Source organism: Podarcis filfolensis, assembly GCF_964270895.1.
Source record: "Podarcis filfolensis genome assembly, chromosome: 8".
NCBI classification, from domain to species: Eukaryota; Metazoa; Chordata; class Lepidosauria; order Squamata; family Lacertidae; genus Podarcis; species Podarcis filfolensis.
This window is the reverse complement of record NC_139611.1, coordinates 23,567,532-23,592,045: the sequence shown is the minus strand read 5'-3', so window position 1 is coordinate 23,592,045 and position 24,514 is coordinate 23,567,532. Positions and strand designations below refer to the sequence as shown.

The window sequence follows — 24,514 nt, the reverse complement described above, 5'->3', positions numbered from 1 at the left end:
GTCATGGATGCTGGAGATGAAAACTCAGTGACATATGTTGATTTAAACCAGAGAAGGAGGATCTGTGGTCCTCCAGATGTTGGACCACAAACTCCCATCATCCTTGAATATGCTGGCTGGGGCTGATGGATACTGAAGATCAACAGCATCTATTTTTGTTTTATTTATTACATTTCTGTACTGCCCTTCATCTGAGGATCACAGGGGCAGTTTACAATATAAAAACACAAAAATTTATAGCATAGTAACAACTAAAATCAATAATCCCCAGCCACACACACAAAGCTTAAAAGGCCATAGATGGTTTAATTAGCCAAAAGCTAATCTAGAAGGCTGCTGGGTCCTCATCCCTGCCAATCACTTTCTCAACATACATGTTGAACCTAATTTGCACTGTGACTGGTCAGGGTAAAACAATCGGAGGCTGGTGGAGTGAACGTGGTCACTAGTAAGGATGAGTTTGATAGCCAAAAGATGAGACTTGCCCAGTGCCTTTCCAATGTCCCTCAATGACGCAGGTATCCCTGAAACAAGATTGATTTCTTAAAGCCATTCACGACTCCCATCTTCATAATAAAGTCCCTTTCTGGGTTGGTCTGCAATGCTGATGAGTCCAGACTGATATCAAAAAGGTCTTTGATTAGTTTTTCTCTCTGCTTGGGGCCTCGAATATCCTGCAGTTCTTCTGAAGACTAGCCCCTTCCACCCTCATTGCCCACAAATTGATTCTTGATGTCCTTATTCATAGGAAACTTTGCATTCCTCAAGTGTCCCCCCCCCCGTATTTTAAGAGCCTTTGTCCTTCCTGACAGCCGATTTGGATGCAAGGAAGATAGGTGTGTGGGTCAAGGGAGGCAGAAGAAGAGAGTAATAGGGATAAAGGCTAGCTAGTTAAGTTGTGGCAACATATCATGAATAACTGTGAAATCTGGGTGTAGACTAGTGGCTAAGAGTCTGATCTGTGACCCAGGAAGGATCTGGTTCAAATCTCACCTGTGCCATGAGTTCCTTAGGTAGTCTTAGGCAAGTCACACTCTCTCAAACCTGCCACCTTCTGCACTATGGAGGAAAATAATACAGGCCTCTCTTACAGGATTACTATAGGACAGCCTTCTTCAATCTACTGCCCTCCAAACGTTCTGGACTAGAACTCTCATTGTCTCTGACCATTGGCAATGAGTCCAAAACATCTGGACAGCAGCATGGAGGAGAAGGCCGTTGGAAGAACTGCAACCAAATCATAGACATGCAAAGTGTTTTGAACAACATCATTCCCTCTAGCAGCCCCTTGGAGCCATGAGACATGTTCCCCTTGTTCCATTCGCTAAACTCACCTAGTCAGACCTGGCCTCACACTTACTTTTGGTGACCACCCCCTCCAGGTGGATGACATTGGGGTGATCAAACTGGGCCATGATGCTTGCTTCACTCAGAAAGTCCCGTCGCTGCTTCTCTGTGTACCCAGCTTTCAGGGCCTTGACCGCCACAGGTACCTCCCTCTTTCCAGGTAGCTTCAGACGGCCATAACACACCTCTCCTGACTCTCCTGCAGACCAAGATGGATCAGCACATCACATTCAGTTTTTATCTTACTGCCAAGCCCCTTCCGAGCTTCCCTTGGCCACCAATTCCACCCTCAGATAGGCTTCTGAGAACCATCCAGAAGGCCAATGATTCTCATTTGAGAAAATGAGATCTGGTGCCCCATTGCCCTTAAAAGAGCAGCTTCCCCTGCCCCTGGATGTTCTCTGGATCCAGGGAGATGCACATCTATGGGGGAAAAGGAGTACACACCAGACCCAATGACTCTCTCGATTTTAATCCTGGAGGCTTCGATTTCTCGCGTGAACTCATGCACAGCCTGGCAGGGGTCCTCATAAGTGTGGGGCTCCACATAGAACTTTGACTCGGGGAATTTCACTGTAGGGCATTCCGGAAGGACAGAAGAGACAAGAAGCTTGAGGCAGTTATGCAAAGCAGGGACAGGGGAGAAAGTTGATCTTGTTTGCATTTGAATGAGAAACTGGCTCCTTCGCACTTCCCAAAGCAATGCACAACCTGACCCCCCCCAATCCTCTAAAATTGGCACTTCCCTGAATGCTGCAGCACAGTTCTCTAACCAAACAATGTGTACATACATGAAACATTCTTTTTTTAAAAGAAAAAGAAAAAGAAATCCCACATGCATTTACAAAAAACTTCCACTATTATACAATGGAACACTGCTTGAGAAAAAGTGCATGTTAGTCAAAACTGCTTACAAAAAAATGGGTCTCTTAGGAGAAATCAACACTAAGATGTTGGCAATTTTTCATGAAGATTTAAAAAGAAAGGAGTTGTAAATTGTGGAGGATATATGGATAACAACATTTAAGATTGGGGGAAAGACCCAAGGAACTGAGAGAAACTGAAACTGACAGATTTATCTGTCCTTGGATGCAGCAGCAGGTATCTGATGCTCAGGTGAGGCCAGTTGATGTGTCCTGGGGTAAAGGTGCAGAGGATACATCCCATTAGGAGAAGGGAAGGGACTTGTGTTTTAGGATCATCATCCCTCACTATTTGCCCTGCTGGCCAGGCTGATGGCAGTTGGAGTCCAGCAACGCCTCTCTCCCTGCTCTAGGCCAGTGATCTTTGACCAGCTGAGACCCAAGACCCACCTGAGACCCCCAAGCTACAACATGGGACCCAATTCCACATTTTTCACTTTTGTTATATAGTTTTAAGTGCTAATAATGCACACTATCGATCCTTACATGGCAATTCACAGAGCAATATGCATAGGATTAGCATGAAAACTAGTGCTCCAATGCGCCAGGCATAGGCATAGGTCAGAAATATATATCTTAGCGAAAAACAGTGTGTGCCTAACTCTTCCCACATTGCATCACTCATGGAAATTGATAAAATGAGCATCTCATCAGAAGAACACATCCCAGTCCTGACAACCATGTAGTGCCCCTTTGGTATGGTCAGTCTAAGCTGGAATCCAACATGGAAGCAAGAGCTTTGCTGCAACCCACCTGGTGTGGCCTTATGACCCACCTGTGGGTCCTGACCCACTGGTTAAAGACCTATGAATTAGGCTTGTCTACAGTAGCTAATGGTTGAGCTCTTGCTTCCATGTTGGATTCCAGCTTAGACTGACCATACCAAAGGGGCACTACAAGTGAAAGTCCTCTGCCAAAGGGAAATCATCTGTGGCCTCCTCACCCCTGAAAGGATATCAGGGAAAGCAATACCAAGCTAGCAAAGCATATCTCAGGGAAACAGAGATAGGCTCATACGAAGCTTCTTCCTCTAGAGAACCCAACTTCCTATCATCAAGGTTGCATCCTCCTCCCAGGTGGTTCAAACCTTGAGCCAGCCAGGTACAGTGATGCCTTCACTTTGCCTCCTGGGGCAGTGTCAGAGTTCCATGTGCACCATGATGGAGGCTCTGACCCTGCACATTTACCAGCAGAGGCTTACTCTTGGCATGGTAATGTTAGCTCTGGTGCTGCAGAATGGACATACATGAAGGTCACTGGACAAGCTTACCCTGTCCGTTCTGATAATGCATCTTCTCCTCGTCAGAGTCCTGGAATGCCTTGCTGTAGCCGCAGTGTCTGCACGCCCGGTGATGTGGCAGGGTGGAGGGTGAAGAGAGAGATGAGACACAAAATATGCTAGTGAGGCACCACCTTAAGAACTTAAGAAGAGCCCTTCTGGATTTGACCAAATGCCCATCTAGTCCAGCAGCCTGTTTTCACAATGGCCAACTAGGTGCCTATGGGAAATCCGCAAGCAGCAGATGAAAGCAACAGCGACTTCTCCACTTGTGCTTTCCATCAACCTTCTCCTTCATCAATGGTCTAAAACTCTTTTAAAGCCATCTAAGTTGGTGGCTATCACTTGTTTGCCTTCCTTCCAAACTAAGAAGAAGAAGGCCTAAACCCAAATGTTGCAACTTTACCTCTTAGGGGAGTTGTGCATGCAAACACACAGAAGCGTACCACTTGGGAGGAGGTCCCCATGAGAGATCTGCCCTTAAAAGATAAGCCTACCTCTTCTTGCAGATCAGAAAGAGCAGCAATGCGACGAGGCCACTGATGAGGGTGAGGCAGGTCCATACAACCGCTGTGGTGTCGTAATGGGGAGCTACTGGGAAAGAAAGATTGCAGGATTCTAGCTCTGCAGCCTGAGAAAGACAAACACCCACACATGTGCACTGTTCTTTTCCCTTTATCCCTGGGCTCAGTGCATCCTGACTCCCCTGGAACAGAGGCAGCTGTCTTTTACCAAGTCAGACATCAAGTCCAGCTAGCTCAAGACTGTCCACAATGACTGGCTCTCCAGGATTTCAGATAGGGGCAATTCCCAGCCTTACCTGCAGATGCTGGTGATTGAACCAGGGACCTTCTGCATGCAATGCAGATAACTCTACAACTCCACTACAGCAAAGAGGCAAGGGTGATCCAGCGACAAGGAAATATGTTCTTCCTAAGAATGGAGTCTGTTCCCTGAGCATGGCTTACTAATGGGAGATCATTGGAAGTTTGAGCGATGACTTTCTTTTTGCAGCATTCCATAGCTCAGTGATGGCCAAACTTGGCCCTCCAGCTGTTTTGGGACTACAACTCCCATCATCTCTAGCTAACAGGACCAGTGGTCAGGGATGATGGGAACTGTAGTCCCAAAACAGCTGGAGGGCCAAGTTTGGCCATCACTGACATAGCTGATATGCCTTTGTTGCTTGAGAACACCAGTGGAGAAGGAATTATGGAGGAAAGTAATGGTAAAGCAGGAGAGGAATTCTAGCAGTGAAGGGCTGTAGCTCATTCATAGAGCATCTGCTTTGCATGCAGAAAGTCTATGGTTCAATGCCTGGCATCTCCAGGAAGAACTTGAAGGGACTCTTAGAGGAAATCCTAGAGAGCCACTACCAGTCATTGTAGACAAAACTGAAATAGGTGGGTCATTGGCCTGTCTCCCTCTAAGGCAGCTGCCTCTGTTCCTTCGTTGAGCTGTGGCTGATGGAAGCTGGAGTCCAACAACATCTGGAAGACTCAATGGTTGCCTGATACTCCATCGGTCCCATGTCCAAAATTCATACAGAACCTCAGAACAGGTGACAGACCAAGGATAACAGGGATCATGACTGTGTCGGCACACTGCCCTAGAGCCTTAATTCTCCCCCTTCTGGGCTTAGCCCTCCCTTCCATAAGAACATAAGAAAGAGCCCATCTAGTCCAGCTTCCTGTTCTCCCAGTGGCCAAAGAGATGCCCCAATGGGAAGCTCACAAGAAGCACCTCGGTACAACATTGCTCTCCCCAGTTGCGATTCCCAGCAACCGGCAATTCATGGGCATAACTGCCTCCAGCAGTGGAGGAAGAACTCCTTCTCTGATATGGGTATGTCCTGTAGGGGTTGGAGGCCACCGCATGGGGGAAGGCAAACAGAGCTTGCATTTTGGGGTGGGGTGCCTTCCAGTCCTGCCCCATCCCACACCTGCACTCTCATGCACCCCTCTCCTCCCCCTGCTTTGCCTCACTTGCTTTGGCGGTCTCCACTTCCACCACCTGGCTGAATTTGCCACAGCCGGCAGAGGTGCGGGCTCGGACCTGGAAGACATAGCAGGTTGCCGGCTTCAAGCCTGAGACGGTGGTGCTGTTGCCTTTGGACTTCAGGGTGGAGTAGCTCTGCATTTCTTTGTCCTGGGGAAACAGAAAGTGACATCGGTCCAGGGCAGAGGTGGGGAACTCAGGCCTGGAGGGCAAGCGTGGCCTTTTGGACCTCTCCATCTAGCCATTAGGACTCTCCCCAGGCCACCCCGTCATCAGCCCTGCTTTGCCTTCCCACTGCTTTTTCCTGGCTGGAATGTGTCCTTCAACTCTGGCAATGTCTTTTGGGTGGTGGTTGAGGACGGATGGGTGCAGGAACTAGTCTTTTATACAAAGATAACATCTGCAATTTTTGCTCCAATCACTTTCACACCTGGCCACTCCCACCACCAGATCTTTGAAGGGTCCCCAGAAAAAGAATATTCCTCACCCCTGGATCAAAGCCTTGTGCTAGAGAAGGTATTATTGGGAATGGGGACAGGAAGTAGCAATGGGTTTATTTCAGCCTTTCCATACTTGCTTGGCTTGCCTTCCAAGTTAACTTGGGGAATTTCTAAAATCAGTGTTGGAATTTGGCAAATGAAGGGTTTGCTGGAGTTTTCAGTTCATGGTTTTATTTGGTTTCCTTGTGGCTTACTGAAGCACACCAACCACCAGAGCTTATGAGGATGGGTGAAATCTGGTCAAGAAGGAATCATGATGCAATTCCATCAGGATTCCTTTTTATGCTGCAATTTAGTCACTGCACATACGAGCACATGTGCATGGAATCCTAATGCAACTGCATTTAATCAATGCACATGCATGCAATTGCATTAATATTCCGTGTTGTGCTGTAATTTAATCGGTGCATGTCGGAGCATGAGCAGTTGTGCGTGGAATCTCGATGTAATCATGCAGTCATGTCAGAACTCCATTTTACACTTTGATTAAATCAATGTCATCATTACAACTGTAATTTGTAAGTTAAAAAAAAGGCAAGCTGAAACCCGTGAGAAACTGCACATGCACAGTTGTCTGAACAAAGTCTGGAAATAAAAGGAAGCAGAAATAAATAGCTGCTTGCTAATGGAGAGGTGCCCTGTGGAAGCAAGACTCTGGAAGAAGAAGGAGGAGGGGGGCAGATTTCCATTAGCTTTATTTGCACCTTAGAATCTGGGAAGCAACTTCGAATGGCACACCTTGCCCAACAGAAAGAGCAGACAGGTCAACCAGCACAATTGCTTTTACCTTTTCATAGTACTTGATCTCATATTCCAGAATGATGCCGTTGGGCTGATCCGGTTCCTGCCATAGGAGCGTGACACTGTTTTGGCCCACGTTCTCCTGGTGAACGGCCAGCACTTGGGATGGAGCTACAGAAACAGACAATAGGAGACCACATGAGGGTGATGCTGATAATGCCAAGGTTGCAGGATTGATCCCTGAATGCTACAGCTGCATAGGTTGGGCTAGATAATCCTCAGGATCCCTTCCAACTCTACAGTTCTAGAGGACAGAGAGAGGCCATGGTGGTAGTGGAGAAAGCAATGAGACCAGCTGTAGATGGAGCCAAAGCCATTGCAAGGTGGGCCCACGTCCTGTTTGATTGCAAGTAAGACAGTAGAAAGATAGAAGCTGGCCAAGAGGAGACCGAGGTTGGTGGGGTTCTGTTCCATCTGCCATAGTGGACCACCATTGTCGAATGGGTCAAGAGGTTCTAGGTCACTTAGGTGACCAAGCTCAGTCATACAGCAATTGCTATAAGAGGGAGACTACATTTAATCTCACAAAAAGCACCAGTTAGTGGCATTGTCAGGCAACTGCCAGGACATCAGTACTCCAGGAAGGCTAACCATTGATGCCTGCCTTGTGACTTCCTAAAAACACCCAACAACCATAATAACATGACACTGACTTCCACCCATATACAATTCGGGTTGCAAAATTTCCCATTTGTTTATTTGATTCCGTTTGGGAATCACTTCCCATAGAATATCTCAAAGGGACTTCATGGCAAAAATGCCAACCACCAAAACAATTAAAAACAGTTCCCGATACAAAAACAAAATTTATTTTAATATGTAAAAAAACCCCAAAAAACCAAAAACAGTTTCAGGCTTGATACAGGCACAGTCTGGAATAAAGATCTGCTATTGAAAGTGTTGTTGACAAAGGAAGGTTTTCAGAGAACTGGAAAGAATTCTTCAGCAAGTATACTCCAACTCTGAATTGGAAGAGTACTTCATTCCTCAATAAATTGGTGCGTTGACCTATTCTCGGTTTCTAGAATTAGCGATTCATCATTGCTCTTGCTATGTAGATGGCATTTTGTATGTACTGTATATAAAACATTTCTGCAGAGATGGCCCCTGCCTGATACGTAGGGGGAGAGAATTCTAAAAAGGAGGTGCCACCACACTAAAGATTGCTCTCTCAAACAGAAGTGACGTCCTGATAAAAGCAGAGTAGGCATGTCAGGGGTAAGATGATATTTTAGGTATATTTTTCCAGGTCTTCCTCATCATTAATAGTAACAGTTGGGGATTGGACTAGATGATCCTTTGGGTCCCTTCCAACTCTGCAGTTCTATGACTCTACGAATTAAGGCTGCAATCCTATGCCCACTTACCTTGCGCTATGCTCCACTGAACTCATTTCTGAGCAGACATGTATAGGATTGCTCTGTTAATCTGCAATGTTTTTAATGGGTCAAAACATCCAGAGTAGGGTAGGTATGTGAGATGGAGTTCTGGTTGGTTCTATCGTGGAGGGGAAAGAAAAGGAAAAGAAAAGCAGAAAATAATGGAACTGGGAAAGGTCACAAAAGGCAACCCAAATGAACAGAGGATGAAGAATCTTCCTCACAAAGAAATGCTTTTTATTGTTTTTTTTTTTTAAAAAAAAGGCTATTGGAGGGACATGAAAGAGGATTATATAATGTTTCATTGGTGTGGAGGAAGTAAATAGACAGGATTTCTTCTCCTTCTCTCATAAAACTAGAATGCAAGAGATCACCCTGGGAAATTGGCTGGCAATAGATTCAGGATGCATGGAAGGAAAGGACTTCTTCATGCAATTTCTAGAAATCAGTCAAGTTTGTGGGATTCAGTGTCACAGGGGTGGTGGCGATAGCCACTAGTCTAGGCTGCTTTTCAAGAGGATCAAGCAAGTAACAGAGGAGAGAAGGCAAGCACCTAGGACATACCAAAATGAAAAAGGAGATCCAAAGAGGGCAGCAGTTTGCATAAAATCTGCATGTGCCAATTTGGGGGTTGCCAGAGTGGCACCTGTGGAAGCCCATAAAATTAGGCTTGAAAGAAATGTTCCATTGTTGCTAATAAAATGGGTTGCAGTCTGTGCTTGGTTGTGGTGCGCATGGTACCCACCAACAGTTTCTCCAGTCTGCAAATGTGTGTATATGGGCCCAAAACGGTTGGTGAACCCAGGGCTCATACATATGCAGAAATGCACATTTTGAAATGATTGCTGCAATTTAAATAGAAGTGCAATACCAAGCACAGAAGTGGAGAACACTGTGACCAGGTGATCTGGGTGCCTGCTCAGCCAATTGTAAAGATGCCATTGATGGGCAACATCAAGGCCCCTTCCTTCTTTGTGTTCATTATCTTTCAACATTATCAGCAAAGCAGACCCTACAAATGTCCCTATTTTTCAGGGACAGCCCCAAATTTACAGACGCCATCCCAGTTTCCAATTTGATCCTGGAATGTCCCGTTTCCCTATTTTCATCGGAGAAACGTTGGAGGGTATGGAGTTATGTGACCTCCCCAAGCCAAGGAGATAAGTAACTATACAATCTTTAGATGACATCTGAAGGCAGCCCTGTATAGGGAAGTTTTTTTAATGTTTTATTGTGTTTTTATATATGATGGAAGCTTCCCATAGTAGCTGGGGCAATCCATTCAGATGGACAGGGTCTTGTTGTCGTTGAATAGGACATCCCTATTTTCACTGGAGAAATTTTGGAGGGTATGGTAACACTCATGATCTGTACAGCCCTTCAAGGAGAGGACTGTTGTCTGTAAAGTAGGCCACATAACCACCTGAAATAACATGGAGCTGGTGATGAAGGGAACCATCCATGTCACTTCAATTTGGGAGCACCTCAATGGATTCCAGCCAGTGCTTTTTTCTTTTCTTTTTTTAGAAAAAAGATACTGGTACTCACCATGAAGTTGTTACGTTAAGTGCCATACTTCTAACATTTAGGGGGGAAAGGTGCCAGTACAGTGGTACATCGGGTTACATACACTTCAGGTTACATACACTTCAGGTTACAGACTCCGGTAACCCAGAAATAGTACCTCGGGTTAAGAACTTTTCTTCAGGATGAGAACAGAAATCGTGCTCTGGCAGCGTGGCAGCAGCAGGAGGCCCCATTAGCTAAAGTGGTGCTTCAGGTTAAGAACAGTTTCAGGTTAAGTATGGACCTCCAGAACGAATTAAGTACTTAACCCGAGGTACCACTGTACTGAACAACACTGAGTAGACAACACTTGAGTTAAATGGACCAGGCGTCTGACTCAGTATAAGTCAGCTTCTTACATGCCTGATCCTGCCATAAAAACCTCTTTGCCCATTCAGTGAGATCCACAATGTTCAGCCCTGAGAAGCAGGCTAAGCAGAAGCTGAAAGCCAGTCTGGCAGGGCAAGCAGGGGGGGAGGGCATCTCCTACCTGCCTGGTTTGTGGTGATGTTGACGGCAGCAAATTTCGGTGGCTCGAGGGTCAGGTCAGAGACCCCGTTGACGGCCTCCACCCAGAAGGAGTAGTTGGTGTGGGCCAGGAGGTTGGTGACAGCCAGGGATCCCTGGGCCAGGTTCACTGGCTGGGGCAGGAAGCGGATGCCAGTGCTGCAGGCCTCGCACTGGCCAGAATCCCACAGGCAGTGGCGGCAGAGGACGTTGTAGAGGATGTCGCTGCGGCCGCCTTTGTCCAGAGGCGGGGACCACTCAAGGGTGACGGAGGTGCCATTCACGCTGGAGAGCAGGTTCACGGGGGCAGAGGGAGGACCTGGAAACAATCAGGAGGAGCACAGGGTCATGGAGGGAGAGTTGGAAGGAACTTCCATAACAGCCCTAATATTTGTTTATTTATTTAGGGCATTTGCACCCTGTTCTTCAGGGACATGGGTGGCGCTGTGGGTTAAACCACAGAGCCTAGGACTTGCCAATCAAAAGGTCGGTGGTTCGAATCCCCGTGACGGGGTGAGCTCCCGTTGCTCGGCCCCTGCTCCTGCCAACCTAGCAGTTTGAAAGCATGTCAAAGTGCAAGTAGATAAATAGGTACCACTCCAGCGGGAAGGTAAACGGCATTTCCGTGCACTGCTCTGGTTCGCCAGCAGCGGCTTAATCATGCTGGCCACATGACACGGAAGCTGTATGCCAGCTCCCTCAGCCAATAAAGCAAGATGAGCGCCGCAACCCCAGAGTCGGCCATGACTGGACCTAATGGTCAGGGGTCCTTTTAACCCTGTTCTTCAGTCAAAAAAAGGATCCCAGCCTGCAATCCATTAAAACAGGCTTATCATCTAAAAACACACACACGCAACACAACGCACAAGGGAAACAGGATGGGGGGAAAGAGAAAAACCGAAGCCAAACCTCAGGCACCAATTTTTGAACAGCTGTTCCTGCGCCAGCTGGCACAGTTCAAAAGCAGGAGGTGCCTGATGGAGCCAGGTCTCCAGCAAAGCTGATGCAATGAGCCTTCTGATTCCTATCTCTTCCGCTGAGGCAGCCTGATGGAACGGCTGTCCCCACATGATGGGAGAAGAGGTCTGCAGGCAGACCCCCCCTGCATCCTCTCCTCTGCTCCTGTAGACATATAACCCTGTCCCAGAGTGGGGAACATGCAGCTCTCCAGATGAGGCACAGTCAAGGTGGTGCCCTCCAGATATTACTGGACTACAAGTCCCATCAGCCCCGGGGCATCCAGAGGGCACAGCCTTGGCTACTCCTGCGTGAGATGATGTTGGGCTCCCATCCACCCCAACCAGCATGGTCAATGCTCAAGCATGAAGGGAGCGGGGGGCAAATGTTGCACATGGATATAGGGATATTGCCCCCTCTTTTTGAGCCAGGGAAATGGGCTGCAAAACAATGCATTGGCTTGCACAGGTGCACAATCTCAGTGTAAGGTGTTTAAATCTGCTGTTTGCATATGTGTGTGTGTGTGTGTAATTGATTGTATATGATTGTCAACCAGGCAGATGTCTGTAGGAGATAAAGGGTGTGGCGTAACTGGTGACAGGTGAGTTTTCCACTAGCTCTAACTATTTAGTCAGGTGTATTCCAGTGCTTGGGCTCACTCAAGAGCTCATCCAAATGGGAATTTGGAGACAAAAATCATCCAGCAACAAATATTCAAAATGTTTTCGTAGTGTTTATTTATTGCATTTTATATTCCACTTCGTTCTCCAAGGAGCTCAAGGTGGTGTGTGTGTGTGTGTTGTTGTTGTTTAGTCATTTAGTCGTGTCCAACTCTTTGTGACCCCATGGACCAGAGCATGCCAGGCACATATATAGGTAAAGGTAAAGGGACCCCTGACCATTAGGTCCAGTCCTGACCGACTCTAGGGTTGTGGCGCTCATCTCACTTTACTTGCCGAGGGAGCTGGCATACAGCTTCTGGGTCATGTGGCCAGCATGACTAAGCCGCTTCTGGCGAACCAGAGCAGCGCACGGAAACACCGTTTACCTTCCCGCCAGAGCGGTACCTATTTATCTACTTGCACTTTGACATGCTTTCGAACTCTGCTAGGTTGGCAGGAGCAGGGACCGAGCAACGGGAGCTCACCCCGTGGCGGAGATTCGAACCGCCGACCTTCTGATCGGCAAGCCCTAGGCTCTGTGGTTTAACCCACAGTGCTACCCGCGTCCCATCCATATATATATATATTCTCCCCCCCCCATTCAATTTCACAATAACCCTTATTTAATTGGCAGCACCAGCTTGAACGGGGGCCCTTCTGCATTCAGTGCATGTGCTCTAGCATCAAGCTAAGGTCACTCTTTCTGACCACAGGATTAAAAACAGAGAAGCATAGAAATGAAAGCTACCCTAAATAGCCAAGTAAGTAGGACTCTGGGTCCTTGCCAACCCCCTCCCCCATTTTTTTACCACCTCTGCTCCCCTGTCAACAGGCATTTTCCTGACCACAAAAAGAATTTGTTCAAGCAAATGATGGGATTTGCACGTCTATCTACAGAAAAATTGCAATGAGATGCAAATGGATTTGCATGGGTCTCCTGCTCCTAAAATGAGACAGGCTCTCTTCCTCTACCTCACCCCTCTTGCAAATTCTGCCCCCTTTTTATCTTTGGCCTGCAAATCTGAGAATTTTGCTTTTTTAAAAAAGGTTTCTCATTTTTTCTACTCTTAAGCTGTCCACATCAGCTTTAAAAAAGCAAGTTCTTGTGAAAATGCACCAGCGCTTTATGGCGAAATCTTCCTAATGTTTCCGTATGCTGTTTTCCCTAATGCATACATATTTTGCAAAGCAATTTTCACTCCTTCGATGGATTTTTGCAGGCTGCTTTGAGGACTGGTAAAAGGTGTCCAATGTGGAAAGTCTTGGAAAGCGATGGGTTCTCCTTTGTTAGCGGTTTTTAAGCAAAGCCTGGGTAATTACCTACCAAGGATACTGGAGCAGCGAAATGGCATCCTCTCTGACTCTTACAATTATAATATACAAACATGGATGCATAACCTTGAAATCCAAAATGCCGAAATATAATTATAATTTATAATGTTCTTATAAATATAAGAACATTATAATCTATATAACTGATAGAACATTATAATCTATGTAATTGACAGAACACTACTACTTCCACCACTGCTACTACTAATACTACTATTACTACTTTTTAGGGCAGGAAAATAATATTACTATTATTATTTACTAATAATATTACTATTATTACTATTATTTAGGGCAGGGAATTTTTTATAGAGCACATCAGATCCTCTTTCAAATTTTCACATTGGGGTTTCATTTTATCTCCCTTTGGAAATGCCACACCGTTTTGACCTGGATTCCAGAATAAGTGTGCAAACAACATTGAGCATGCTGCTGGCTCCCAGGGGAAGACCTTTTTTATTATTAAGATTATCTAAAGGAAAACCAGTTGACAGACAGAAAGGCTGAAGCCCTTAAGACTAGCAGAGGAGCTTCCTGCTTGGCAGGTCCCTCAGGTGGCTCAGACCTGTTGTGAAATGCACATGCTTGGCATGCACAAGTTTGCAGGTTCAATCCTCACCACTGCCAGTAAAATCATCATAATTTTAAAGGTAGAAGGAATTGTAAAAGCATATCTACCTGAGACAAAGTTGGGTGAAAACAGCCTGTTGAAATGATCTGACCTGTGTATGCGTGTTTAAAAAATGGTTGTAGCCAACTAAGTTCTACTCTGATGGCCGAAGAATTGATGCTTTTGAATTAATAATAATAATAATAAATTTTATTTATATCCCACCCTCCCCAGCCGAAGCCGGGCTCAGGGCAGCTAACAACAATAAAATAGTACAACATACCAAAATCATTCATTATAAAATTAACTCAAATCAAACTGATGAATTATGGTGCTGGAGGAGACTCTTGAGAGTCCCATGGACTGCAAGAAGATCAAACCTATCCATTCTGAAGGAAATCAGCCCTGAGTGCTCACTGGAAGGACAGATCCTGAAGCTGAGGCTCCAATACTTTGGCCACCTCATGAGAAGAGAAGACTCCCTGGAAAAGCCCCTGATGTTGGGAAAGATGGAGGGCATAAGGAGAAGGGGACGACAGAGGACGAGACGGTTGGACAGTGTTCTCGAAGCTACAAACATGAGTTTGACCAAACTGCGGGAGGCAGTGGAAGACAGGAGTGCCTGGTGTGCTCTGGTCCATGGGGTCACAAAGAGTCGGACACGACTAAACGACTAAACAACAAGTTCTACTCAGAGAAGACTCACTGGAATCAATGGCCTTCAGTTAGGGCTCATTCATATTTAACTTTGCTCCGTGAATTCTAGACATAGGTCCGGCCTTTCTAGGGGTCTAGGTGGGATTTTATTGTTCTGGCGGTTTCCCTGGGAAAAGCTGCATTTTACTGCTGACTCGGAGCAAACAGCAATCAGGTTTTTCCCAGGTTGCTATTTGCTCCAATTCAGCAAGAAAAAGCAGGTTTTCCTGAGGAACGTACCAGGACCAAACCAAACAAAAAGAAAAACACTCAGACACAGATCTGGAAAGCTCAGACCTGTACCTAGAAAAGCACAGAGCAAAGGTAAGTATGGATGAGCCTTTTGTCGTATTCTTTTATTTCAATGGGCCTACTCTGAGTAGGACTATCATTGCAGAGATATGTAATGTAACAGAAAGAAAGAAAAAAGAAACATCAGCTCACAATTAAGAACTATCTATCAATCCTGCTTTAGGCATATTCTTGAATATAAGCAGTCCACACGCCCAAATAGATATGCAAATTAGACTGGCAATTATAAGATATACGTTCGAATGTAGAAATGGCAGGAAGATTTTCAAGCCCAGTGAGTTATGGATGGTGGGTGCTTATCTTCCTGTAAGCCACTTTGCAACCATAAGAGCTTGAAGAGTCCACTTTCATTATCTCATTTCCTTCTGGCAGGAAAGCAGTTTAAAAGCACTTCACCGTATTTGTAAGCAGATAAATTGGGGTGTGTTGGATCAGAAGTGTTGGTTTTTTGGTGATTTCCCTAAAAAATATGGCAACCCGATATGAGCTAGGGACCATATATGCTTAGTTTGCAGCTGGAATTAGACAATTTTGATGTTTTGACATTGTTGTTGAAGACATTTTTGTTGAAGAAGGGAGTGCAACCTAGTCATTTTATGGCAATTTTACAATTGTAGAAACGGTTTCATTGCTTTAGTTTATGGGGTTTATCATATTTTATCTTATTTATTTAGGAAATGCATGGACTGCTGGATCAAAACAATCTTCCAAGTGGTGCACAAATAAGATTGGAGTGGATGGAGCCAGAGGCAAAGGTGGGCGGGACAAACACACACTCACATGATCCTCTCTATCCTCGATTCAGACAGGCAAAATGCAATATCAGAGTTCAAGGACACGTTCTCCACATTAACTCGAGCAGGGCTCTTACTGTGGTGGCCCCTATTCTGTGAAATAGCATTCCTGTCGAGATACAATGGGCACCCACTAGCTTCACTTTCTGGAAACAATTGAAGACAGGTCTTTACCTCAAATGTCTATTCACATGGCTTCAGTTTTAAATGCATTTGCTCTTTTTTTTGCCTTTTTAATTGTCTTTAATTATGTTTGGTCTAAATCATATTGGGATGGTTGGAGGGGGATTCATTTACTATTATTACTACTACTACTAATAATAATAATAATACTTCTACTCAGGCAAAAATACTTCAGATGTAAAGCAGTGAGAGGTGTGGCATGAGTGGAAATCCAAGGGCCAAATAGAGAAAGCTTGAGGGGTGCGTTTGGCCCCTGAGCTCCCCACCCCTGCCCTCATATTTATGAAATTATGCTGCTTCACTTCCTTACTGTGTTCTGGTATCAGGCTAATTTATTTCTGATGTTCCTGATCCCAAGAAATCTGAATCACAGCCTGGAAAGAGAAGCCAAGCCAATTATGAATAGTGCAAAGGGTGTGGCATTATTTATTTATTATTTATTTTATTTATTGTTTATTTTATTTGCATCCCACCATTCCCACCCCCCTGAGGAGCTCAAGGTAGTGTTAATGGTTCTGCCCCATCTCATTTGATCCCCACAACAACCCTATGAGATTGGTTAGGCTGAGAGGCAGGGACTGGCCCAAGGTCCCTCAGTGAGTTGCAGGGCCGAGTAGGGATTCGAACCCTGGTCTCCGAGGTCATAGTCTGACACTCTAACCACTACAGTAAAGGTAAAGGGACCCCTGACCATTAGGTCCAGTCACAGACGACTCTGGGGTTGTGGCGCTCATCTCACTTTATTGGCCGAGGGAGCCGGCATACAGCTTCCGGGTCATGTGGCCAGCATGACTAAGCCACTTCTGGTGAACCAGAGCAGCACATGGAAAAGCCGTTTACCTTCCTGCCGGAGTGGTACCTATTTATCTACTTGCACTTTGATGTGCTTTCGAACTGCTAGGTTGGCAGGAGCAGGGACTGAGCAACGGGAGCTCACCCTGTGGCGGAGATTCGAACCGCCGACCTTCTGATCGGCAAGCCCTAGGCTCTGTGGTTTAGACCACAGCGCCACCCGCATCCCTTAACCACTACAGTACACCACACTTAATATTTGTTGGCTCTGGCTCCTCTCTCGCTTTGTGGCTACAGGGTGCTCATCAGTATCCTGGGAATTATCCTCTTTTATCTGACTGAGACTCGCAGTAAGGGTCTGGGTTGTCCAGGCATGCATGCAATTCGAGGGAGCGTTGGCGGATGAAGTACGTACGTGTGCAGGCTGCCGAAGGAGGGTCCTGCGCTGCTCTGTAAAAGTTGCTCTCACAGCGACACACCTGTGCCGCCTGGGTCTCGGAATAGCTGTGGGCAGGGCAGATGGCACACAGCTGATCCCCAGGGGAAGACTTATAGAAACCCAGTTGACAGGCTAGAGGGCAAAAAAAGGAGAAAGGAGAGAGATATGAGAAGGCAGAAGACCAGCAGGTCAGTGCATTAGCTCCCACTGTGGCAGATCCCTGGGCAGCCCTAACATTTGCTGCCAATGCGACACTGTAGAAAGGCAGCCTGTTCCCATTCAGATGACTCCTGCTTCCCTCATTGATTTGTCCTATGGGGAAACTAGGCAAAAGTTGGCTGTAAATTTCACTTTGGGTACCGTAGGCTAGTTTCTTCACATGCACCCCTGTCTGTCCCTCCATCAATGCATGCAAGAGGCACCACCAGATCCCCAGGACATATTCCAGCCAGGCAAAAACACTCAAGGAGGCAGCAAAGAAGGGTGAGGGGTGTGCCTTTGCAGAGTCCCAAGGGCCAGGTATAAAGGTCTGGAGGGCCACATGTCACCCATGTGACTCAGGTTCCCTACCCCTGCTATAACCACTACACCACATAGTCTCTCTAGCTTTTAATTGGTTGGGTTAGTTTCTGGAAAACTGATTTTTGAAGGCATGGTCTTCCCAATCTGCCACTCCTTCCCATTCATCAATAAAGAGCCACTCCTCCAAATACTAGTTGCTAGGCATCATAATTGGGGAGTGTGATGTCTCACTCAATACCTGCTTGCAGTATTTCTAGGGACATCTTGCTTGGCTTTCATGAGAAAGGGAAGCTGGTCCTAATAGGCCACTGGCTTGATCCACCAGGGATCTCTTTGTTCTGATTCATCGTATTCTCCTTTAAAAAAATGATTGTTCAAATTCTGAGAGGATAAGGAGTAGCAATCACTGGACTTTTAAAAGAATATTGGGAAATGATCTATAATGAATTGGGGGGGGGAATGTTTAAAAGTACTTTTCAAAAAAAATAATAACACAGAATCCTTTCTGTTAGGGATAATTCAGACTGAAATTCCCAGGTGCTCAAAGGGATTAGAGAACAGAAATCGTGCTCTGGCAGTGCGGCAGCAGCACGAGGCCCTATTAGCTAAAGTGGTGCTTCAGGTTAAGAACAGTTTCAGGTTAAGAACAGACCTCTGGAACGAATTAAGTACTTAACCCGAGGTACCACTGTATACACAACTTGCAGACTTAAAATATAGAACAAGAGAACAAGAAGAACATACATTTAAAGAAGATTGGAAAACGTTTATTGAATATATGGGAAATAATTGTGTGCAGCTGAAAATGCTGGCAGCATTAAGACAAATTCAACAGTGTAAACAAGTTTTGATGGATGCAATAATGGAATACTGAATGGTATAGTTTTTGTAAAATATGCAGGGATTTATGGTATGTAAAATGAACCATAGAGAGAGAAGAAGGGAAGTCATGGATGTCTTAAGGATGTAAAATAGAAAATTTAATGTGTGTGTGTGTGTGTGTGTGTGTGTGTGTGTGTGTAGTAGCAATGGCTGCTAGTCAATGTGGCTCTGTTCCACCTCCACTATCAGAGACATGAAGCCTTTGAATAGCAGTTTCTGGGAGTCGCAGGCGGCGAGAGTTTCTCTTGAACTCAGGTCCTGCTTGCAGACTTCCCATAATGCGTGTCTGGTTGACCACTATGAGACAGGATCCTGAAGCAGATGGTCCTTTGACTTGACCCAGCAGAGCTCTTCCTACGGTCTCAGAAGATGCCCTAAGGCTGCTCGGCAGATCCCATGACATTTGGAGTACACATTGGTTTTCTAGGTTCGCTCATTTCCCCACCACCTTCCCCATAGGCAGAGTCCCCCTCTGTCTCCTGTTCCTTCTGGCTGGCCCTTTTCCCTCACTGCTTTCCTTCTTCCCACCCATCTTTCTATGTAACCAGCTGCCACCTGCTGCGTCCTCCTGCCTCGGGAGCTGACAGGCTCATCTCCCAAAGCGCGGGTGGGTGGGAGGGCCCAGCCAAGCCATCTGCAGCATGGTCCATTTGTCCTCCTGCTCGCTCTTCTGAGAGACAGGAGAACATCTGCTAATAAGCCGGTGGGATGGCTGAAATGATAGGCAGGCCTGTCTGTCAAAGAGATGATAGCAAAGCGAGAACCACTCTGCTGGGTACCAGCTCAGAGTTCAGGGGGGCGGGGGCTGCACCATGCATATGAAAGGACTTTGGGGACACAAAGGCTGCATTCAGAGCAGCTCAGCACAGGAGTAAAGAAAAACAAGACAGGCTCATTCCCCCCACCCACCCCCTACCCCACAATTGCCAGGTTCAGAGCCTGCAACCACCACACACCCTTCTTGCAAATTCCACTGTTCAACCATATTTACTAATTGGCTTCCCTTTGGTTTTAGCTAAGGCAGGGATGGGCTCCTGGGACTCTCTGTCTGGCTCTTGGGACTCTCCCCCGACCATACCCATCTCTGGCCCTCCTTTTCACCCTGCTTATGTGTTTTTGCCTTTCAGGAATGGGTCCTTGAGCCAGATCTACAAATTTTTCCATAGGAGGCAAATGTATGCACTGCCACCCTCACACTCTGTGATTCTGAACTCCAAGCGTCAAGGGTCTATCGTTGACTGACTTGAATACTGCACTTTCCTAAAATATATTGCTACAAAAGTTGGGTGCCACCCCGCACTCTTTGCCGAGCGATGACAGAATCCCAGGGGGTTCCAGGCACACCCCCAGGGTCTGTGGACTTTTGGAGAATTAAGACACAGTGGAGACTGTCGGAGCTTGAAGAAATATGGTTTATTCACTTATTTACACCTTCAGTCTGCATGGAAAGAGTCTGGCTTTTACAGCATGGTCATTTCAAGAAGGGCAGTGCAGCCCTGGAGTCCAAGACATCTCTCTCCCTGTTAGCTCTGCAGCCAACCTGTCTGAGATGGATCCCGGTCTTCCCTCCCTCTCCTTCTTCTTCCCAGCAACTTTTGCTAAAGACTCCCTTTTCCTGTCAACCTTCCAAACACACCTCCCCCCGTCTCTGTTCACATCGGGAGGACAGTTCTCTTGCATTGCCAATAGCTCTCAACGCCTAGCTTGGCCAGGTCGTTTTTGCATAGGCTACTTTGGGAATTCCTCTGCAGCTCAGCTTGTATCTTCATCCATACCCCAATTAATCAAAATCCTACCATTTATTAATTTCTAGGATTTGGTGTGTGTGTGCCCCCCCCAAAAAATCTATGACAATATCAAAATGGCTTACAAAACAGCGGGGTCTTTGTTTGCCTTCTGCCACCCACCAGTCTGCTCTCGTTCCAATCAGCAACAGCAAACACTGTAACCACAGCAAACCCCCATCATCAACCCCAGCCTTTGGTTAGCCACGGCTAAAGGAACAGGGTCTTTAGCAATGTGGCCTGCTTCTTAGGGAACAGCAAGGACAAGGCACTGCTGGAAACTGACCAGGTTCTACAGCTGATGCATGGATGCCAATTTGCATAAAATATGGGGGGGTTGCAGGTAAGCTCCATCCTGCATAATCGATCACAAGACACACACCATTTGAATGACAATGCCCATTAACTTTGGGGGAGCCCAGCCCCCTCAAATATTTTATTAGGGAGGGGGGAGAGACGAAGGGACCTCAACCCCTAGGAGTTGGCTCCTATGAGCTGATGTCTGGGCCTTGCAGAGCACCAAACCCTGTGCTAGGCATCCCCACTGCTTGGAAAGGTGTGGGTCAGTGGGACTCGGCTTGGCCACACTGTGTGCCAAATCAGACCTATGGGCCAGAGGTTTCCCTATCCCTGCCCTTTCCCTTCCTGAACTGCTTGTCTGCTGGAGAAGCTGATGCTTGATGGACGAACCCCAGCCTCTCTTTGACTGTCAGTTCATTATACAGAGAGAAAACCCTGGGAGAGTTGAGGGGGTAGGAGGCGCCGAGGAAGGTAGCCCGGTTGTACTAAGCTGACAGCACCCAGGCCTCTGTGACAGGCCCTCGCCTCTGGGGACGTGCCTTCTGGTGACCTGCAAGGGATGAGAGAGACTCTGAAGCAGGAGCTCAGGTCTCCCCTCTGTGCTCTTTCTGAAGACGATGACTCCTGAGGGATGGCAGGGGCGGCCCCAAGGTTCAGTCCCTTTACCTCTGATTGGCATGGGGGTCGCAGCCTGCTTAGCATAAGTGACACAGCCGTGGCTGGGAGCCTTTGGAAGGGCTCAAGCAACGATCCCTGTGAAATGCTAAACTCTCCAGCGAACCAGGCTTGCAAGGCTTATGCTATCGGAGCAGTTGCAGGGCTAAGGGAAAATTCTTTTGTATCTAGCCCGCCCTAGATACAAAAAGACAGAATCTTTTTGCCAATATCATAGTACAGGGCAGAGAACATGGCATTCACAGCTCTGTCCTCTCCCTGCACCTTAGCATTTGCCACCTGAGGCAGCTGCCTCGCTCTGCCTCTTCCTAGGGCTGGCTCTACCCACTCAGCACACCCTATTCCCCAAACCACACCCCTCACCAGCCTTGCTTCACACCCTTTTTAAGGGATCATTAGGAAAAGGAATTGAAAGCAAAAGTGCCGATATCATAATGGTGTTACATCAGTCGATGGTGCATTTGGAATACTGTGTACAAGTAACTCATGTCTTAAGTGAGGGTTAGGTTCCGGGAGTCTATGTATATATGCAAAAATGTGTAAAGCCAGGAACCCCGGGAAGTGGGCTCTGGAATGTTACCAGAGCCCTTGCAAGCTCCTTCCCCAAGCCAGGTAAGTCCACAATTGCACAAGTGCAGGGGCAGGGGAATAAATTAATAGAAAATGGGTTTCCTTCACTTTCCATTGATTTATTTATTTCCACCCAGCCACAATCTTACAATCAAGTAAGTAAAATAATTACAAGTGACCTGTACAAAATCTCATCATGTCACCTCAGAAAGGAGCCGGGAAAGGTTCAAAATAAGTCAACCAAAATGATCAAGGGGTTGGAGTGACCTCCCCCTCCTAGGAAAGGTATTTGGGACATTTTAATTTAGAGAAAAGACTGGGGAGAGGCGACAACTGTCAGCATCGCCCTTGAACCATTGCCACCAACTGGACTCATACACTTCAGCCCCGACTGGGCTAGGCAAGCTGGGTAGCACTTCCAGAGACCACCTTCTGCACAGGAACAGGTCAAAGTGCTGTGGACTCACAGCTTAGAGTTGTGAGCACCGGATTCACTCCAACAAGAAGACAGTCGTCGCACAGCAGAGTATAACAGAGTCTAGCAGAGTATATAAACGACTCGGAAAGCAGCTCTGTAGAATATCTTCTTTATTCTATCTACAACTATAATACAACTATATACAGAGCTAAATGAGGTCTAAGCATAAAGAATGCTGCACTGAGTGTCTGCAGCTGCTCTTAGCAGCAACCTTATCTATACACACGATCTCTAACACTCAGTCTCTCTCTCTCCGACACACTGACTGACTGATTGATGTGGTGCTGGAGCAGAATAAGTAGAGAGCAGAACACGCCTCCTCCTCTCTGGAGAATCAGCAGAGATCATCAGGAGATTCTTGGATATGGGAGGAGTGAAATCTCCTCAACAACATGACAAAAATTTGTAAATTTGCTTTGTGACCTACTGACAGTCTTGGTAGCACAGGGAGCCAGTCTGGTCCATGGGGCTCTTGGTTCTGCCACCTGCCTGACCCTTAAAAAAATGCATAGCCACAGCAAGACTGTGATGCTTTCAGGAATTTCCAGCAAACACAGGAGGGGTGGTCAACTTTCTTTACAGTCTCAGTCCAGCAACAGGCACTATCCTATGTCTCCTCTTCCGCTGCCTTGGAAGCTCCTTTCTTAGGTAAACATTAAAGCTATAAAGAAGTCCTTAGCTGTGCAAACATCTTTAAGAAATAGGATGCCTAGCTGTGAGAAGGAATGGGGAATTAATTTGGAGTCACATTAGGATGCTACCACGAAGGTAAAAGTTTAATTTCTTCCCCTGCCCAAAAAAATTGAATTTCTCTGATATTTATAGAAAGATGATTAGGACTACAAAGTGGGGTTTACATCATCCTGTCCCAATGGCAAGGAATGAAATATTACCCAGGGTGACAGCAGTGTGGGATCTCGTTCTGACAATTAAAACGGTGGAACGAAGAATTTCCAATTCTAGTTGATTTGGGTTATCAATCTTGCAGCGCCGATTCTTTTCTCTACTGAAAGAGCTGGCTAAACAGCAGGAAGAACTCTCTGATGGTAAGAGCTGCTCAACAGAGGAATGGTCTTCCTCGGAAGGTGGTGGACTCTCCTTCCTTGGAGGTTTCTAAGCAGAGGTTGGATGGCCATCTGTCATGGATGCTGTAGCTGACATTCCTGCAATGCAGGGGATTGGACTAGATGACCCCTTGGGGTCCCTTCCAACTCTACAACACTATGATTCTAAGTCCAGGCTAAGAGTGCTTTAACTGTGACTGGGACACCACATTCAATGAGTGTGCTAATGTGCGTGCCTGTATACACAAGTGGTGAACCTGTGCACTCGCACTGTTGTTCAAATGTAGCATTCAACACACATGGAATCTCTGGTCTTCGCAAATTTGCTGCCAGACAAAGGAAAGGGTTTAAGTGTCACCAATTAAGGTTGCATTAATATGAAACTGTGTTCCATTTCCCCGATGCTTCCCTAACTGCTAATTTCCGCATTATATTTGAGCTTCCACACAATGTAAAAGCCACTTCCAGAAATGTAGCAGAATACAGCACATGTTTAGCACTCGTTCATGTGTTACTTGCTTCTGGGGGGAGGGGGGATGCTTTGCAAATAACACAGAAACGAGCACTAAATTTGCACAGTATTTCCAGGAGTGGCTTTGACATTGGGTGAAAGCTCAGATGTAGTGTGGAAGTTGGGGAAACATTGGGGAAACAGGTTCAACTGCTGTGTGAAAGCAGCGATAATGCACCATTGAAGCAAATCCCTTTTACTGGCAACAAGGCAAGGCATGCTAGGTCTGTTGTGCTTCCTAAAAAACAAGCCCACTACCAAGGTTTACATTTGATAGAAAGAATTGTGCAGTGTTGTTCTTTTCATTTTTTTTTCTGCACAGGGTCTTAACTTTAGAACAAAAACACTAACTTCTCAAACTTTCAGAATTATAGCAATTTTTAAAAAAATGCTGTAAATAAATAATTCTTATGTCTAAGGGGTGTTCGCATGTTCTGTTCAATGTGTGCACCATCTGTGCACCCGTGTACACAAATAGCTAAGCTGTACTAAGTATATTACTTCACACAGTACATGCAGAGAGAGAACTTGTACCTGTGTTCAGCATAATCCTGCGTTTTTGGGGGGTCCAAGGTACTGTTTTGATCTTTAAGTCCCTTCACAGCTCAGGGACAGGAGACTTAGAGGATTCTCTGATTCTCTGACTCTCTC

At 46.3% G+C, this 24,514-nt stretch overlaps 1 protein-coding gene across 2 annotated transcripts in view; it reads right to left on the bottom strand.

Annotated features, from left to right (window-relative positions):
• The window catches only part of EPHA8 (EPH receptor A8), a 60,934-nt gene that overhangs the window by 14,028 nt on the left and 22,392 nt on the right, over positions 1-24,514 (bottom strand). The window contains exons 4-11 of one of the 2 annotated variants that reach the window (XM_083628583.1): positions 17,054-17,209; positions 10,284-10,619; positions 6,835-6,959; positions 5,535-5,697; positions 4,047-4,143; positions 3,541-3,608; positions 1,795-1,920; positions 1,361-1,546 (exon numbers count right to left, since the gene is read on the bottom strand). In XM_083628583.1, the coding sequence (XP_083484709.1) occupies positions 1,361-1,546; positions 1,795-1,920; positions 3,541-3,608; positions 4,047-4,143; positions 5,535-5,697; positions 6,835-6,959; positions 10,284-10,619; positions 17,054-17,209 (1,257 nt within the window). The remainder of the gene's footprint in view (positions 1-1,360; positions 1,547-1,794; positions 1,921-3,540; positions 3,609-4,046; positions 4,144-5,534; positions 5,698-6,834; positions 6,960-10,283; positions 10,620-17,053; positions 17,210-24,514) is intronic. The other variant, XM_083628584.1, reaches the window with a different exon arrangement.